Source organism: Felis catus, chromosome D1 (assembly GCF_018350175.1).
Source record: "Felis catus isolate Fca126 chromosome D1, F.catus_Fca126_mat1.0, whole genome shotgun sequence".
In the NCBI taxonomy this organism is placed as follows: domain Eukaryota; kingdom Metazoa; phylum Chordata; class Mammalia; order Carnivora; family Felidae; genus Felis; species Felis catus.
This window is the reverse complement of record NC_058377.1, coordinates 113,537,167-113,555,261: the sequence shown is the minus strand read 5'-3', so window position 1 is coordinate 113,555,261 and position 18,095 is coordinate 113,537,167. Positions and strand designations below refer to the sequence as shown.

The following is an 18,095-nucleotide window of genomic DNA, read 5'->3' as shown; positions in this document are numbered from 1 at the left end:
AACACTGGTCTAGAGTCACCCTCTCAACGATCTTTCCGAACAGACACCTCTAACAGCACTCCACAACCCCCCCCCCCCCCCCCCCCCCCCCCCCGATCATGGGACAAGGGCTTGGCTGCCTGGAATCGTGTTCCAAGGTCTTCAGGCCCCGCATGCTGACTCTCGTCACCCACCCAGGGTCCCGACCCTTGGAGCTCTTGGCATCGCCATCTCTGGTGCACCACTTCCTCCAGGGAGCCTCCGTGGATTGTCCAAAGCGCCTGAGGGAAGACAAAGCGGAGGAGGTTCTTCTCGGGGCGCCGCTGGCCACAAACCCCGTCTTCCCGCGCGGCCCCTCCCGGGCTCAGGCTCGCGGGTTGGCTGCACGCGGGTCTGACCCCGCCCCCGCCGGCCGAGCGCCTGCTCCAGGGGGGAGGGGCTGCGCGCTCGGGCGGGGGGGGCGGGGCCTTGTGGGCGGAGCCTTGTGGGCGGGGCCTGGGCGCCCTATAACAGGCGGCGCGGGGCGCGCGCCCGGCCAGAGAGCGAGCGCGCAGCGGCGGCGGTCACCCCAGTTGCCCCGGCCCGGCCTCCCGCTCCCCGCGCCCCGCGTCTCCGCGCCCCACCCCCCCCTCGCCGCGTCCCGCGCCCCGGCCCCGGGCCCGCGCCCCGGCCCCGCCGCCCGCTAGGCCCCGCGCCCCGCGCCCCGGACCGGCCCGCAGGCCGCCCGCCGCCCGCGCCGCCATGGGGGTGGAGGGCTGCACCAAGTGCATCAAGTACCTGCTCTTCGTCTTCAATTTCGTCTTCTGGGTAAGCCCCGACCGAGGGTGGGGCGGGAGGGCGACGGGGGCCCCCCGAGCCCCGGCAGGCCGCGCGCCGCGCTAGGCCCCGCACAGGGGGCGCAGCCAGGACGCCAAGTTGCGGGGCCACCTGTGGGCGCCGTTCGCGGGTGGGGGTCCTGGGCGGGCACGCGGGGAGGTGAGGGTCGTCCTGGCGATGGCGACGCTGGGGGCTGCGAGCCGGGTCTCGGGGCTTCTGCGCGGCCGGGCCCAGGGCCCCCGCGGTCGGGCCGGGGCGTTCGGGGGCTTCGGGTCTGTGCCCGCTGGGTGATGGCGGTCGGTGCGGTGGGTGCGGGCTCCGAGCCGCCGGCCGCGGAGTCAGGGACCACCCGGCTTCGCGGGGACCGAGGGGGCTCGGGGGCGGGGCTCCAGGCGCCCCGCCCCCATGAGCTCATCGGGGCCACCGCCCCTGAATGGGCGGCCGGGGGGGGGGGGGGTGGGAGTGTGGGGGGGCGGGTGCGCACTCGGTCCGAGTGTCGGGAACCGTCCACTCCACTCCACTCTTGCCTAGCCCAGGCCGGCTCCACCCCGGTCAGCTGCCGCCGCCCCGGGGACCGCCGTGAGAGGTCCGGGCCGCGGCGGAGCTCACACAGGAAGCACCTCAGCACATTGTGGCCCGCGTGCTGGGCGCCCGCACCGCGGTGGCCACGCTTTGTGGGGCTGACCCCCCTGCACCCCTCACCCAGACCGAGACTGCAGCCCGGCCTCGCCCGGGAGGCTGTGGAAGCTCGGACGGGAGTGGGGCTGCGGCGGCCTTTCGGAGTTGGCACAGGACAGGCGGCCCTGAGGACCCAAACCTCTCTGGGCACGCGGCCTGGGTCTGGGTGGATGCCCAGGTCTGGGCTGAGGTGTGGGTTTGGACATCCCCCTTGGAAAGAGGTGCTCCCAGGATGGTCATCTCTGGGTGCAGGAGGGTCGTGGGGGCTCCAGGCTGCTGACCTGCCAGTTGTGTTTTCCTGGCCTGGGTTAACCGCTGGTGTGTAACCGCTGGTGCTTTGGCACGGTCTTTGCTTCCTGTCTGTGTCGGGGTTGGGGAGGGGCCCGAATGGGTGCAGGAACCCCTCTCAGGCCCTGCTCTGCCTCCCTGGGCAGTGACTGAGTACCCTCCTGGGCCCCTCCATCCTGCTGCGCCACCACAGGCCGCTCACCCTTTCTCAGGAGGGACCCTGACAACATCTGGTGGACAGTGTATTTCTCCAGTAGACACTGGGGGGTAAACTTTTAAAGCGGCCCCTGAGCAAGTGTGTGGGACTGGGGACATCTGTTTCGCATCTGGACAGGCGAGGATCCCAGAGTGAATCTCGGGGCAATGAGGTATTTGGGGTGGCGAGGACAGAGACTGGAGTGAGCTCTGGCTGGGGTGGAGTGGGGGTGTCACATCCTACCTGGCTGGGGAGGCACAGGTGGGGGGGGGCGCTGCGGCCATTGGCCTCTGCCCGGGGAGTGGGGGGCAGTGGGGCTGTCAGGATGGGCCAGGCGTGGCCTGAGCAGCCACTGGGGCCTTCACTCAAGGGGTGTTGTCAGTGTCACGTTAGCATTTGCCTGCTGTGGCCTGGGCATGTAGGGGGCCAGGGGCACATCCAGACGCCCCTCTGCTGGCCCTTAGGCCCATCCCCTGTGAGCAGAGCCTGGATGTGGGGTCAGGGCCTTGACCAGGAGGTGGAGGATAGGGGACGTAGACAATGTGGCTTGGAGTAGAGTCTTGTCCTCGGGCTGAGTGTCTTTGCTGGGTAAGTCCCTCCCCCCCCCCCCCCCCCCCCGCCCAGCCTGGCAGGTCTCCAGGGCAGCCCCCACTCACCCCCCAGCTCTACTTGGGTGAGCCTGGTATTTCCCCAGGCAGCTGGGGTGGAGGCCTCACACGTCCCCAGGGGCTGCTCTGTATTGAGGCTTGAGAGATGTTTGAGGCCTCTCCCCTCAGCAGCCACCCCGCTGAGCACTGAGAACTATGTTCCAGGGTCCACGGTCACCGTGGCCCCACCCACCCCTGCGGTGGGGGCATGCAGAGCTGAGCAAGGCGGGGCTGGGGGGGGCACCGCTCTGGCAGAGCCCCTCTCAGCGCGGGCGTCCTGCCTCTCCTGGGTGAGAGCACGGAGCCGTGGGGGTGGGTCTGGATGCTAGAGCCCCTCCCCACTGTCCCGGTCCTGGGCCTTGGCTTCCTGCCCTCTAAGGTGGAGGTCCACATCCTATCTCCCGGGGTTGGCCGATTACTAACACTCCAGTGTTCGGAACTCAGGAAATGGTTGTAGAGCGTGGATGGCTGGCAGGAAGACTGCTCTCCTGGCCCATGTGGGCAGTGCCTTGGGGAAGGGGCTTGGGGGACCCCAGAGGATGTCGGGTGAGCCCAGCCTGACTCTCACTCACTGGGCAGCCTGGCCACGGTACAGGAGCGGGTGCAGACGGGGAGCTGGGAGGAGGCTTTGACAGTAGGTGTCTGGACCGGGTGCTTTTAAAAGTTCCGTTTCAGAGAGTGAGGAGGCTCCCACGACGGGGGGCGGGGGGGGGGCTGGCTCCTCCGGGAAGGGGCGCCGTCACCTTGCACACTCACACAGGCACGTCTCCTCCTTGTGCTCAGACTTCGGGGCCCCGGGCGGTGTGCACTCCGTAGGCCTGCCCACCGCCCGCTGGGGGCTCCCTGGCCGGGCGGGCATCGGGCGGTGACGCAGGGACGGAGTGGGGGCCGGGCCTGGGCCAAGCCTGTGAGACGGTGCCGGTGGTGCAGACACCCTGCCCGGCAGCGAGGAGATCCTCCCGGTGGGGCGGGACCCGGAGCTTCCCGGCAGAGGCGGCAGGTCCTTGGGACTCCTGCCGCTGGGGCATTTCAGGAAGGGCAGAGGCTCCCCTCCCCGGGACCCGGGGCAGGTGACTGGCACGTGTAAGGCCGCTCTCCTTCCTCGTCTGTGAAGTGGGTACGGTCACAGCCCTCTCCTTAGAGGCTGGCCGGGGAGAGTGCCGCGTGCCCCGCCCGGGCCTGGCTGCTCCTCCGACCTAATGCCTTCCGTGGCTGCCTTCCAGAGGCAGGGCAGCCAGGCCCGGCTGGGAACAGGGCTGATGAGAAGCCTCGCTAACTGGCATTTCATTCTCGCTTCCAGACAGCACATGACTGTCTGTCACTTAGCGGTTCTGTCGCCTTCCTTCCGGGAGAGGGGATGTGACCCTGGCGGGCTCCGGGTGGGGGTGGGGATTTCCTGTGCCCCGTTTCGGGGGGTGGGCCAGTGGACGGAGTGAGTGGCACAGCTTTGGGGGAAACAGCCGTTGGGCTGAGACAAGAAAAGGAAGTCTGTAGTCTGTCCTTGGAACGAACTGCCCCCCGCCCCCCAAGGATGTCTAGGCGGCGAGAGGCCTGGGACCCTGGCTGGTTCTGCTCTGGGGCTGGTGCGGTGCCCTTCCTGTAGGGTTCCCACCCCACCCCCAGCTCAGGTCTGTCCCCAGGAGTTGAGTTCACCCCCAATCCCTAGCTCACTCTGCTTCAAAGTACAGACAGGGAGACGGACCCCAAAAGCCCCCTCTCCCAAAGAATCTACCCCGTGCCTTCATATCAGCCCCTGAAACCCCGTGAGGGGAACAACCTGGGGCAGAAAATCAATAAGGCAGAGTCCAGGCACCCGTGGGAGGGGCAGATGGTCACCTTTGCACTGGCCCAACGTTTTGGGTCGGGGATGGAGAAGCACAGAGGCTCTCCCTCTGGCCCTGGCACCCCAGGACCCAGGCCAGGGCACACGGCAAGGGCCGGGTGGTTTTCCGCCCTGGGTCTGCCCTGTGGCCAGCATGTCTCGTCCTTGACCGAGAACCAGGCTCACCCGGAATTGGCCCTCAGGACCCTTTTCCTGGGCTGTTTTCCACCTGTCTGGCAGAATGTGGTTTGACCCAGCGTGCTTCCAGAAAGCACTAGACTTCTCAGTGCCCCCCTGCCCCCAAAGTACACATCATTTGTACTTTGGGGCCTGGCCTAAGCCCATCCTGATGGCAAAGCAGGTGCTAATTCACACAAGACCACTTGGGGGCTTTCCAGGTGGACCCCCAGATGCTAGGGGAGTCCCCATGGGCCAGCCGAGCCATTTCCCTTCCTAAGCTAGCTGCCAGGGACGGGGTAGCCCCCCCCCCCCCAGCCGTCCCCGACCATGAGGCCTGGCCAGAGTGAGGGGCTTGGGAGGCAGGTTGGGCTGGGGGTCAGGTTGGGCCTGTAAGTTCCTCCAGTCAGTGGCGAGGGTGCTCTGGGCAGGAGACCAGAGGCCAGCAGCTCAGCCAGGGCCTGGGGGTTCATGCCTCTTTGTCCCCTTCTTCTGACTTTGGAGGGTTAATCTCCCTCGCCTGCCTCCGATGAGTGGGTAACACGGTCATTGTCAAGAAGGTAAAAGACAGGAAGCCAGGGCCGTCTGCCCTGCAGAGTCGGTGAGTGGCTGACCCACCCTGGCGTCCGTGTCACACAGGAATCGTCTGTCCCAGCTGTCCCACACCCGGCTTGGCCTGGGTCATAGACGCCCTCGGGAGATGTCTAGCAACTCCCTGTCACCTGTCTTACCTGTGCCATCACAGGTGTATGTCGAGGCTGGTTTTGCACTGCCGCTGACAGCCAACTCCTGACCGAGGACGTGGACACTCAGGCTGAGACCCAGGGCCGAGAGGGACCCTGTTGCGGCTGGGGGAGCAGGAGTGGGGACTACCTGCCTCCCTGGGTCTCCATCCTGGGGGCTGGGAGGCCTGGCCCCCGGAGCTCAGGGCCCTTGGTCTTGGGTGGGGGCCTCCGAGAGGCAGTGGGTTTGGTAGTCACCGAGTGTGGTCCCACCCGGAGCTCACGGGGAGCTCACCCTCTCCCATGGCTGTGGCTCTGCTTGGCCAAAGGCCCACACTGCTCCCTCTGGATGGGCAGTCTTTCACTGTGTCCCCGAGATGATAAGAGCTCCGGCCCATGTGAGGTGGCCCTCCCCTGGGCCAGCTGGGCACAGGGCTGGACGTCTCCTTCGCCTGCAGCCGGGGCCCAGCCGAGGAGGCCCTTGCCCCGCTGTGCCTCACAGCCTGGCGTGGCTCCAGGGCTGGGGCTCCCCTGGGGCGGGGACAAGGACATCCTGACCTACTCTCTGGTCCCCTGCCCAAGCCCGCCCACCTCCCATCTCCCTCCCCAGGAGGAAGGCCAGCCCACCTCTGCAGCCCGTCTTCTCTGGCGGGTCACCGGGACGTCTGTGCCCACATGCCCTCCCTGCAGCGGGCGGGTTTGGGGCAGGGGAGCAGCCCACTTCCTGGTTTCACTACGCGGGGATTGGGTGGTGGGGTCGGGGTCTGGCCCTACATGTGGCTCTCCAGTGTGGCCCTAGAGGTGGCAGGGTGGGCTGGGAAGTCCCAGCTGAACGGGCCCTTGAGGGCCTGTGTCATGACCCCCTTCTCACCTGCCTTTAGGCGCCGGGCCAGGCGGCTTCCTGAGGTTCAGGGGCCTCAAGAGACACTTCTGCCTCCTGGCCAAGGTGAGGGTCTCTGCTCCTGGTTCCACTTCCTTCCTGCCTTGAGCTGCTCTCAGAGGCCGGGGTGGGGCCCCCCCCAGGAAGGCCTGAGGTGGGTCTAGGGAGGAGTCTGGACCTGTCCCCTCATGGTGGGTGGAGAGTGAGGGCCAGCCTGCAGGAACCCAGGACCTGCCCCCAGCCTGAAAGATGGCAACAGGACTTCCCCCTTCCCTACTCACCCTGTGGAGCCCATCCTAAAAGTGTCTTTTTTTTTTTTTTTTAAGTCTGTTCGTTTATTTTGAGGGCGGGGGAGGGACAGAGGGAAAGGGAGAGAGAAAATCTCAAGCAGGCTCCACATTCAGCACAGAGCCCCATGCGGGGCGTGGTCTTATGAACCTAGAGATCATGACCTGAGCCGAAATCAGGAGGCAGATGCCCAGCCGACTGAGCCACCAGATGCCCCTGAAGCGTCTTTGCTGCGCAGCATTTCCTCCGACTTAACCTGGTGGCCCTGACGGCGTTTATGGCCTGTGCTTCCCTCCTGGGGGGTCTCCAGCTCCCCGCCAGCCGCCAAGCCGAGTGGGTGCTTCCCCATGCCTTTTCCCGCGAGCATGTCCCCTGGAGGCGGCGGGTCGGGGAGCAGAACTGGCGCGGAGCCCGCCACCCTCCCTCTCGGTGGACCTGCCCCCCTGCCCCTGACACCCAGGCCCCGGGCAAGACCAGCACCGCCTGGAGGGTGTCAGTGACGCACCAGTTGTCCTTGTTGCCCATGGAGCGCGTGGGTGGGACGGGGGTGACCGCTCAGCTGCGGGCCCGGGGTGCGGCTGCCCCAGGCCTGTCCGGGCAGCACCCGCTCCCTCTTGCTCCCTTTTAGCCGCTTCTTGGAAACGGCCGGCAGGCTGGGCAGGATCCCAGCGCACTTGGCTGTCCCCTCCTGTTTCAGCTGAGGCTGATATTTATTAATTCTCAGAAGGGAAGAAGAAAGAAACAGAAACAGAGCCTTTCATAGGGTCCTAAAGTGGCCGTGCTGTCTCCACTGTGGGACTCGCCCCTGTGACCAAACTGGCAGTCTCCTTCCTGAGTGCTGTGCCCTGGCCCGCCCTGTGGGAGCCTTTGGGGGGCAGAAGCCTGTTGGGGGGCAGGGGTGGGGTGCAGGAGGCTGTTGGGGGGCAGGAAGCTGTCGGGGGGCAGGAAGCTGTGGGGGGGCAGGGGTAGGGGGCAGGAGCCTCTTGAGGGGTAGGAGGCTGTCGGGGGACAGGGGTAGGCGGCAGGAACCTTTCGGGGGCAGGAGCCTGCGGGGGGGCAGGGGCAGGAGTCTGTTGGGGGAGGCAGGAGGTTATCGGGGCAGAAGCCCTGTCGGGGGGGCAGGAGGCTGTCGGGGGGCACGGACTGGGGCCAGCGGTGCTTCCGGCAGGCGAGGGGGTCCGGTGACCATGCGTGCAGGGTCCTGTTGGGTGGGGATGATGAAGCGTGTCCGGCCCTACCGCTGATACACCTGCCGCAATGACGATGGCCACCGGCGCATGTCGTGAGCCAGCGTTGTCCAGGGGCGGCATGGGAAGCACTCTGTGACATGAGCTTACGTACCTTTATATCCTTGTCTTACGAGGGAGGGTGTGGAGGAGCAGAGTCACGGAGGTGAGCCTGAGGTGAGCGCAGGGCACCCCTGGCTGCCCGCTCTGGGCCCCACCCACTGCCGTCACTCCTGCGGTCCCTTAATGCTGGACGTCCGGGCTCCACAGTTCTGCGGTCCCTTCTTTGGCCCTAAGACTTTGGTTCTGTGGCAGGACTTCAGCACAACCTCTCCAGGTGCTTGCCACGGGCCACGGGCACCCTGGCGAGCCCAGAGTGTCGGCCTCCTCACCTTGAGGCCCGGTGGGACCCGGAAGAAACATTTACCCCCGAAGACCTTGCTTAGAAGTTCGTGGTCAGGGTTGACTGGGCAGCTGGGGGTTGAGCACAGCTGTGTCGGACGTGGAGCACCCGGCACGTGTGGGAAGCGCACACCTTGCTTGCTCAGCGCTGACCCAGGTGGACCCCTTGGGGCTTGTCACCGCGTCGAGATAAGGGACGTGTCCAGCCCCAGCAGCGTCCCGGGGCCTTGGGGCCCCTCCCCCACCCCGGGGTGGCCAGGGGCCTGTTTTCTGTCGCTGCACGTGATTTGCATTGCGTATACTTTATTTAGAGGCCGCTCTCCATTTGGTCTGGCTTCTGTCGCTCAGCACAGTTCTCGAGCCTGCGGGCTGTCGTGCAAGGGACACACTTCCTACTGCCGGTGGCTTCGCCGTGTGGCTGGGCCACTTTGTTTTCGTTCAGACTGTGGGTTCTCCAGTTGAAGGAGAGGTCTGGGGCTGGGAACAGCGGGGCCCACGTCATGGTGGGGGCGCTCTCGTTCACGTCCCTGGGGGGGGACACCTGCGCCTCGCCACATGGTGGGTGTGTGCTGGGCCGGGTGGAGGACTGCCTTTTTCTGCCAGCACATGGACTTCCCTTCCCTGCCGGGGGCGCTTTCCGATCCCACCCCCCACCCCCCAGTACAGATGAGGTGACCTAAGGTGAGCATCTGCCCCCCCCCCCGCTGCCTGGGCCTCGTCATCTGGGAGCTGGGAATGGTCCTCACCACTGCGTTCACCTGGCTCTGCCCGGTGCATCTGTGCAGGGCCTGGAGTGATGGGGTCCTGGCAGGGACGGGACACTTCAGCACCAGGCGGGACCAGCTTCCATGGGCCTGTGGTCCCGCCTGTAGTGTCTGGGGGGGCGGGCTCAGCATTTCTGCCAGGACCATGCGCCCCAAGACTGGCTTGTCTCCTCCGTCCCTGGGGGGCACTGTGCTCCACACCCCGCCCCCCTCCACTGATGGGGACAGGGAGGCCAAGCTGCAGCTTGTGGCCAGGCCTCTGCGACTACAGAGGGACTACAGAGGGAGGCCCAGGACAGGGGCTTCCCCTGCCCCTCCCCCTCCACCCTGGAACATCTCACAAAGCCGGCTCTGGACCACAGTTTCGAAACAGAACAAGTGACTGTTTCAAGCCAGAGTTGCCACGGCAACCCTCAGCCTCGACACCGCCTCCCTTGGAGCCGCAGATGGCCGCCACCCCGGGAGAAGCCGAGGACTCTGGGGCCCCTGCCCTGCCCACCCCCCCCTCAGCCGTCCCCTGGGTCCTCTGGCCCTCTCGCGGCTACGACAGGTGCCACAGAGAGGCACAGGATGCTGGGAGCCCGCGGCCCTGTCCTTTGAGGGCTACGCGGTGCCCGGAGTGCCACGGGAGGGGACCTTGGCCAGCAGGTGCACCGTAGGCCCTCGGCCCTCCCACGCTTGCCGGAGGATGGGAAGGGCTTACGGTGCCTCCGTCTGCCCCTCCCCCACCAGACCTGGGACTCCGGGAGAAGTGAGCTGAGAAAGCGAAACCCAGGCTGGCGGGGCGGCAGACCGGGTGCTCTGAGGGACGTGCCAGGCAGCCTCGCCCACCGCTGATGTGCCAGCGGTCCCACCGGCCTTACCGTTAGCTGAGCCGAGTGTAGAAGGGTCTGGGAGCTGCTGGGGCTTTCCGCGGGGCACCGTGCAGTGCTGGGGCTCCCAGCCATACCCTCCGCCGTCTCGGGGGTCTGCTCCCCGGCCAGGGCCCCGGGGCAGGTGCTGGGCTGGCCAGGGGGTTTCCTTGGGGTCTGCTTTTCAGTTTCTCTTCCCCATAGGACGTGTAGCTGTGGGTCTGTGTGTGAGGGTCAGCGTCTGGTGCTGCTGTGGGAAGACCCCGGCTGCCGGCACACGGATGGTGGGAAGAGGGAGAGCCGGAAGCCGGCGGCTGCATAGCCAGGCCTCCCGACTGGAGCCGAAGTTTGTAGCTCTGGGAGTACGTGCCACCTTGGTGGGGCACCCAGGGCTGGGACGGCCCGGGGAAGAGGCTGGGGCACTGAGGGCAGCCCAGCCACGGGCCCGGGGTTGGTCGGATGCTCGTGTGGAGGCTGGGCCGGCACAGTCCGGGCTCCTCTTCGGGGGGCCCGCCCCCACCCTCCACGGATGGCCCTGCGCCGGCAGGACAGTGAGTCTGGTGAGGGCCTCCCTGGGCCGGGAGCCCCTGTCCTCCTGCCAGGCTCTGAGCAGAACCCCCGTCCTGCCCCAGCTGCTCAGGCAGCCCCTCCCCTGGCCTGAGAGCACAGCGGGCTTCCTTCCTCCTGCAGTAGCTTCCCTTCCCCGGCCGGCAGCGGCAAGGATTTCTCCCACAAACAGCCCGGCCCCTCGGCCTTGCGGCTTCCTGGATGCCACCAGCCTCAGCTGCCTCCCTCCTCTGTCATTCCCTCCATGGGTCCCGCCGGGACCCCGGTGGCATCAGACCCACCGCTCTATGTCTCTTGGCAACAAACACCTGGGGTCCTCTCCGTGGGGTTCCCAGATGAGCTGAGGGCTGCTGGAGCCACCCCCTCGGAGGAGGGCCCAGCGGTCCCTGGGGTGCTCCGGTCTGGTGTGGACTCTGGCCAGATTTAGCAAATAAAAATACAGGACATCCAGTTAGGTTTGCGCTTCAGATAAAAAAATGAATACTTTTTTGACATAAGCGTGCCCCATCCGATATCGGGGACCTGGTCTTCGGTATCCAGGCCTTCCTGGGGCCTCTCAGATCCCAGGTCAGCAAAGCAGACGCGTGGAGCCGGGAGGCTGCCCAGACCCCGGCAGTGTCTGTGAGGGCCACCTGGAGCGCGAGCCCTCGGACCGCTGACCCGGTGGCAGTGGGGGTCCAGCACCTGCCGCCCCCTGGATGTTCAGTGTGGTGCGGTTCACATTCACCCCTGCACCGCTCTGGGCGAGTAACCCTGTACCCGTTCTTTCTCCAGTTGGCCGGAGGCGTGATCCTGGGTGTGGCCCTGTGGCTCCGCCATGACCCACAGACCACCAACCTTCTCTACCTGGAGCTGGGAGACAGGCCTGCGCCCAACACCTTCTACGTAGGTGAGTGCACTCAGTCCGGGTCCAGGGCCTGGCTGGCTCTGGGCTGGGGGACCAGGAAGGACCCATCTAGGCCTCAGATCATGACTGCTGCAGACAGACGGTCAGGACGGGCTTCCAGGAGGAGGAGGAGGCAAGGCCTGGGCCGACTTAGTGGGGCTTGCTCTGTGCTAGGCTGCTAGGCAGGTGGAGGCCAGCCAGGAAAGGCTTTTTGGGCAAGAGAGTGAGCTGGAGACAGAAAGTGGGTGGGGTCACCTCAGCCTGGGGACCTTCGGGGCCTGGGGTCAGAGGTGGTCAATGCCTGGGTGCTTGGGACAGGAGCCAGGCTCCCGGACAAAGCTGGAGCTTCAAGGGGTGGGTGGGTTGTTGGGATCCCACCAGATCACCGCCGGGGACCAAATCGGGGCAGGAGGCAGCTGGGTGGGGGCCGGGGAGCTGTGTCTCCCTGGAGGGTATTTCGGGGGAGGCTCCCTGGGAAGGGGTGGGGCCGGATGCCTGGGCCGCGGGACTGGCAGCTGGAGCCCAGAGGAGGGGGCGGGGGGAGGAAGACTGGGGCCCCAGGGTGGGGCAGGGGCCAGGGTGACTCAGGCCGCCCCCCCTCCAGCCACACCTTGCTGCCTTATTAGGCTTCGGCACCAGCTGTGCCCCTTCGGGGTGTCTGTCCCTGAGGGATCGGGCCCCGCCCCCGCCCACCCTGTCCTGCAGAGTTGCACTCCTTAAGTTGGTCCCCAGCCAGTGGGAGGCAGGGCCTGGCCCTCGTGTTTGTGGAGATGTTTCTGTCCTTTAAAGGAACGGCCTGGCCTGGCCCTGGCAGCCGGGCAGGAAGTGTGTGTGTGCCTTAGGGTTTGGGGCTCCATGTAGGGGTCAGCGGCCACCCCTCTGGCCTGGTGTCCTGTGTGCCACCTGGAAAGGGTCTGGGCCCCTCCCACGCGCTTGGGATACATGCTTGGTTGCTGAAGCAGGGATGGCCCAGGGCACCCCGGGCCACAAAGAGGATCCTCTCTGAGCTGCAAGGTTGAGAGGTCGGGTCCAGGAGCACCAATAGGGTGGCCCCTTTTTGCTCCCTGGAGGTGGGAGCTTGTGACTCTGGCAGTGGTTTCCTGGGGCTGGCTGTCCCTGGGGCGTGGGGGAGGGGTCCTCCATCTCCACATCCCCAGGCTCCCCCGGGGCTGTGCAGCCCCTCCCAGGTTTGAGTCTCCGGAGGACAGGGTGCGTCCGCCTACCTGCTCCGAGGGTGCACACGAGGACTGTGACCCAGGGTCTGCCACAGGTGGTCCAGGCGCCCTCAGAAACAAAGCTGTCGGCTTTGCCCGTGAGTCCAAGTGCAAGGAAGTATCCTCCCGACCCACGAGAGCCTTTTCTCTCCTGAGCGGCTCCTCTCGGGCCTCTCCCTCCCCTCCCCCAGAGGTCCGAGCCAGCAACAGCTGGGTGTGGCCTGGGGTGCAGGGGGCTGGGGGGTGTGGGCAGGTGGCTCCGGAAGGGATCCCCCTCCTGAAGGAAGCCTCATGGCACTCCTGCTCTCGCAAAGCCTCCCCTTCACTCCAGGCCAGGGCTGGGCAGGGGAGGGTTCAGGAAGCAGGGGGCAGGGAGGGGAGGGTCTGCTGCAGCTCCAGGCCTTCTGCTCTGCAGGGCTGTGCCTGGGTTCCGGTGGGGAAGTGGTCCCACGGGAGAAGCTCGTAGGGGGTCAAGTGGCCATTTTCCCACCAGCCTGCTCCTCATAGGGGCTCCACATCAGGCTGTCACCCGGGACCTGACCCTGGCTTGCAGAGAGGCCTCCAGCTTGGTGCTCCTGTCCTCGGGGGTAGCCTGTCCCCTCCCTCGGGGATGCCTGTCCTCGGGGGTAGCTCCAGCCCAGGGACCTGGGCTCCTGCGGTGCCCCCCTTCTGCCCTCCCCCACTCCATGGGCTGCCAGTCCCTACCCATCAAGGACCAGCCTTCGGGAGCCTCCCACTGGCCCTGGTGTGGGCTGGGCCTGCCAGGGAGGCGGGGAAGCAGATGTGTCCCTGACAAGGGCTCTTTGTCCGAGGCCGGCAAAGGGGGAGGTCAGCTGGGTTTGCTCAGCACCCTGGGCAGAGCCGCAGGGCCCGGTGGGTCCCTGACCTCACCTGCCAGAACCCGGCCCACAGGCTCCAGAGGAGGTGGGGCCTGGATGGGGCCGGGGGTCAGGCGCCTGCTGCCGTTTGCCGAACCTCACACAGTGACCCGGGAATGGGAACTTGGGGGTCCCACGTGGCCTTGAGGATGGGGGTATCAAGGCCTGAGGGAATGGAGACCCAGTTTGAAGGTGCTGCCCCCCCTGAGCCGGGAGCCCCCTAGGGCGGCCGTAGCAGGAGGCTTCTCTTCAGCCAGGTCCACCGAGTGCTGCCCAGAGGCTTTGGCTTTTCTGAGCCCAGTGGTTGAACCCCAGCCTCCTTCACCCCCCCGGCTGGCCAGACAGTGGAGCCCTGGGGGTCTTGGCTCTGCGGACCGGGACCTGGGCTGCCCACAGTGTTGGTCGCGGTGGCCAGGGGACAGGCCCAGGCTTGCGAGGCGGCTATGGCTGGCACCCCCTGAGGGGCTCCAAGACCCTTGGTGCCTTCATGGGCACCAAGAAGGGCAGCACGGCCAGGCCGGAGGCATTCCCAACTCTGTGGTGGCCCCTCCTGCCTCCCCAGGAGCATGTGCCCAGACCGGTGGGCACCCCGGGCAGAACTGTCCCTGCCACCACATGCCATCCTCAGTGGGGCAGGGCACTGCGGCCGCCAGGCCACCTTGTCCAGCAGGCTGGGAGGCTGAGCCGAGCCCACCCCTCGAGCCCAAGGAGCCACACAGAGCCACGGGATCTGACCTCTGCCCAGGAGCAGTGGGCATGCCCTGCTGCTGGCAGAAGGGCCCCTGCAGCTGCCTCCCTCTTCCCACCCCTCAGGGCCCTGTGCACCGAGAGGGGTGGTGCTCTGCGCCCCGCCTCCCCCACCCCGAGTCCCAGAAGCTTAGGAGGAGCCAGAGTGGGTGCAGGTTGTACGAGGGCCTCCCCTCCTGGGGCCCGTGGGTACGGATCTGATGGCGGAGCTCTCTGCGCACCGAGCACATGCCGGGCAGTGCCGGCCTGGGCCTCACCGGCCTTGCTCCCGGGTCGTGGACGAGGAGGCCCGTGCGGGAGAGGCGCCCTCGTGGCTGGCCGGGCTGCAGGGCCCTCTCTGCTCCTCCCTGGGGCATTGGGAGTCCTTTGTCTTCCGGCGGGGGCGCCCGAGCCCTGGGCAGGGGCTGTGCGCACATGGCTGGGGAGGTCCGGGACGGCAGGCTCTCGGGAAGCGGTGGCCTACGGGACGTGGCGCACTGAGGGTATCTGTTGCTCCCCCACAAAGGCATCTACATCCTCATTGCCGTGGGCGCCGTGATGATGTTCGTCGGGTTTCTGGGCTGCTACGGGGCCATCCAGGAGTCCCAGTGCCTGCTGGGGACGGTAAGGTCCGGGGCGGGGCGAGGGGTGGGGCACGGCTGCGCTGGAGGCAGCATGCCTTCACTCTGGCGGGACCCCCTTGCCCTCTTGGAGGTGGGCTCTCTCCGTGGCCTGGGGACCTCTCCCTTTGGTTGTCTTGCTTGGTCCTGAAACCCCTCTGTGCTCGGTTGCCGTCCCGCCTGGTCCCTAACTCACGGTTCCACAGTTGCTTTTCTTGTTTTTAAAGAAAAGTCACAGAAACGATAGGGAGCGAGGCCCGGACCCACGGCCGGCCTTGGTGGGGAAGCTAAGGCCAGCCAATCCGGGAGGCACGGGTAGCGGGCGCCGTGTCATCACCCCCTTCCCGTGGGGAGAGGGAGCAGCGGGGTGCGCAGGGGACACGGGGCCCGCGGCTATGCCAGCCCCTCCAGCTGCCCTGCCACGCAGAGCCCACCCCGCGGGGATGACCATAGGGTCGGCACACGCTTCTCAACTCCACGCGGCCGGGTGCCACCGAACACCCCACGCACACCTGTGCGTCACTCGGGTGCCTGTCGTCTGCGGACGGTGAGCCCCAAGCTGCCCCGTGCCTGCTCTAATCCCCTGTTTCTCTGCCCTCCTCTGGGTCCTGCACTCCGTCCTCAGTTCTTCACCTGCCTCGTCATCCTCTTTGCCTGTGAAGTAGCTGCTGGCATCTGGGGTTTTGTCAACAAAGACCAGGTGAGCCTAGGGCCGGGGCGGGGGGGGGGGGGGGCGTGCAGCATGGACAGGAGGGAGGAGGGCCCTGCCGCTCAGCCGATGGGCCTGACCTTGGATGGCAGGTGCTGTTGGGGCGCCCCCTGATGAAAGGCCACGGAGGGCTTTCTGGAGGAGGTGGCATGGGGGCCAAGTAGAAGCAGGTCCCCCTGTCTCCTAGCACCCAGGGCGGGGTGGGGGAGGCATCCAGATCTGTCCTGGAAGCAATGTCTTCCCAGAAGAGCCAGGTGAATGCTTGCTGCCCCACACCACTGGGGGGGTGGTCCCTGCCGTGGGTGTGACCTCACCCCCCCACACACCCCTCCCCCAGATCGCCAAGGACGTGAAGCAGTTCTACGACCAGGCTTTGCAGCAGGCCGTGGTAGACGACGACGCCAACAATGCCAAGGCCGTGGTGAAGACCTTCCATGAGACGGTGCGGGAGGGGGCGCCGGGGGACCGGGGAGGCTGGGGGTTCGGGGCGTTGGCCTCTTGGGTGTGGCCCCAGCACGTTCCTCAGGAACAGGAGGGGCGTGGGGGACCTGGCAGCCCTGCCCCTGGAGGGTCCGGGAGCCCCCCTGGAGGGGATTCTCCGGGACCTGTGCATCCCCAGTGTGAACCAGATGAGCCAGTCAGGCTGCGGTGCCGGGGTCTCTGAGCAGCGCAGCTGAGAGGGAGGAAGGGAAGGGGAGGGGCCCCTGGGCTCAGTGCTCCCCCTGGAGTGGACCATCCAAGCCCCCCACCCTGGGCCAGGCTGGGGCAGCGGCTGGGGCTTCGGCAGCCTGTGGGGTCACCTGGGCCATCTCCCTGCGGATCCTCTCTCCACGAGGGCCCAGGGCTGAGCACGGGTGCCCTCGCTCTCTGCAGCTCAACTGCTGTGGCTCCAGCACACTCTCCGCGCTGACCACCTCCATTCTCAAGAACAACCTGTGTCCTTCAGGCAGCACTGTCATCAGCAACTTCTTCAAGGTACGCGCTGGCGGGCCGGGCCGCCGGGCTTGCTCCCCGACTTGGCCGCCGCCACCCCTGGGCAGGGCTCGGGCGGTGGGGGGGGGGGGGCGCCTGGCTGCTCCGCTGGCACTGGCAGGGATGCGGCCGACAGCCAAGCTGGGTGGTGCTGTGGCCAGTGGGGGTGCTCTGCTGGGGGGCTGGGCTGAGGCCGAGGTTTTGCTGACAGCCCCCGGGGGAGGCGAGTCTCTGCCCCTGGAGAGTGGGTGTGGACGGTGCCCTGACCTCCCAGATCAGCACCCTCCTCGTGGCGCCTAGCGACCTGAGTGGAAGACAGCACGCACAGCACGTTCCGTCTCCACGTCCATTTTAAAACGGGTGTGATAGGGGCGCCCGGGTGGCTCAGTCGGTCGACCGTCCGACTTCAGCTCAGGCCATGATGTCACAGTTCGTGAGTTCGAGACCCGCGTCGGGCTCTGTGCCGACAGCTCGGAGCCCGGAGCCCGCTTCGGATTCGGTGGCTCCCTCGCTCTCTGCCCCTCCCCTGCTCACGCTCTGTGTCTCTCTGTCTCTCAAAAAATAAACATTAAAAAATTTAAAAATAAACAAAACGGATGCGAGATAACCTGGCAGAGACTGGGCCCCAGTCACACCTCTCCCGAGGGGTGGAACCCCTCCGTGCTCTTTCCGTAATGATCTCGTGCTGCCATACCGTGGGGGCCTGAGGACCTACGCCCCTGACCGGCTGCGGGCTGTCACCCCACAGGAGGACTGCCACCAGAAGATCGATGACCTCTTCTCGGGAAAGCTGTATCTCATTGGCATCGCGGCCATCGTGGTTGCTGTGATCATGGTGAGCGCACGGGCCGGGCATCTGACCAGGGTCCCCACTGGGTCTCCGGGTGCTGACTGTCCCGCCCGCCTCTCCCCGCAGATCTTCGAGATGATCCTGAGCATGGTGCTGTGCTGTGGCATCCGGAACAGCTCCGTGTACTGAGCGGCTCCAGCCGCTCCTGCTGCGGGGGGTGGGGGGGGCTGGTGAGAACCCTGCGGTGGCCCTAGAGTGACCGGACATCCCTGAGGGCCCCCCTGGAGGGGCCGCCACCGCCTATGTATAGAACTTCTCCGGTAGTACTCTGCTACACTTATTAGCCTTTTTACTTCCGAGGTTTTGTTTTTGTCCTGAAGTTCCCCGTTCCCTTTTGGGGCTGAAGTCACCTACAGACGGCATGTGAGTTGGGCCTTGGGGACTGCAAGGCAAGGGCCCCTCTGCTTCTGCAGCTGCTTAGGGGCTCTGCCCGCTCAACCAGGCTTCTCCTGGGGGCCACGTGGCCCACCCACCTGCCCCGTGGGCTGCACGGCTCATGCCTTTTTTAACCCTCTTTCCTCTCCTGCCACTTGTCTAGAGCCGGGTCTACAAGCAGCCTTATGCCTTCAGTGCACCTCTCCTTTCTAACTTGTCACCTTCAACTGTAATTACATCTTGAAAGTCATTCAATAAAGAAGGAAAAACCGGGCATGCTAACAAACTGTCTGGCCCCTTCCTGTGCCTGCAGCATCCGAGACCCTGGGGGTGGCTGGAGGGGCAAAGGACCCTGGCGCTCGTGAGGCTCAGCTCTGCGGACCTTGCTGGGCCCAGGGTGTGCTGCCAACCTGCTGGTGGGCGGTGATGGGACCCCCGGAGAGCACTCCCCACAGCAGGTGCCCCCTTGGTGGGCCCTGTGCCACCTTCAACAGCTTCCCCCCAACCTCCCTCCCCCACCTACTCCTGGTCTACCACCACCCAGAGCAAGCAGCTGAACAGG

At 66.3% G+C, this 18,095-nt stretch overlaps 1 protein-coding gene across 1 annotated transcript; it reads left to right on the top strand.

Annotated features, from left to right (window-relative positions):
* The first annotated feature begins 622 nt into the window (after positions 1 to 622).
* Positions 623 to 17,815, top strand: CD81 (CD81 molecule). Its single transcript, XM_023240191.2, has 8 exons — positions 623 to 786; positions 11,078 to 11,192; positions 14,534 to 14,631; positions 15,253 to 15,327; positions 15,674 to 15,778; positions 16,210 to 16,311; positions 17,057 to 17,143; positions 17,225 to 17,815. Exons 1-8 carry the CDS (start codon positions 721 to 723, stop codon positions 17,285 to 17,287), a joined length of 711 nt encoding a protein of 236 aa, XP_023095959.1. The 5' UTR covers positions 623 to 720; the 3' UTR covers positions 17,288 to 17,815.
* Positions 17,816 to 18,095: the final 280 nt, after the last annotated feature.

Excerpts from the sequence above, each read along its gene's own strand:
- CD81 (XM_023240191.2), top strand. The coding sequence starts at position 721 with ATGGGGGTGGAGGGCTGCACCAAGTGCATCAAGTACCTGCTCTTCGTC. Across the intron at positions 787-11,077 it reads TCTTCAATTTCGTCTTCTGG|TTGGCCGGAGGCGTGATCCT; the intron begins GTAAGCCCCGAC and ends TTCTTTCTCCAG. Across the intron at positions 15,328-15,673 it reads GTTTTGTCAACAAAGACCAG|ATCGCCAAGGACGTGAAGCA; the intron begins GTGAGCCTAGGG and ends CCCCTCCCCCAG.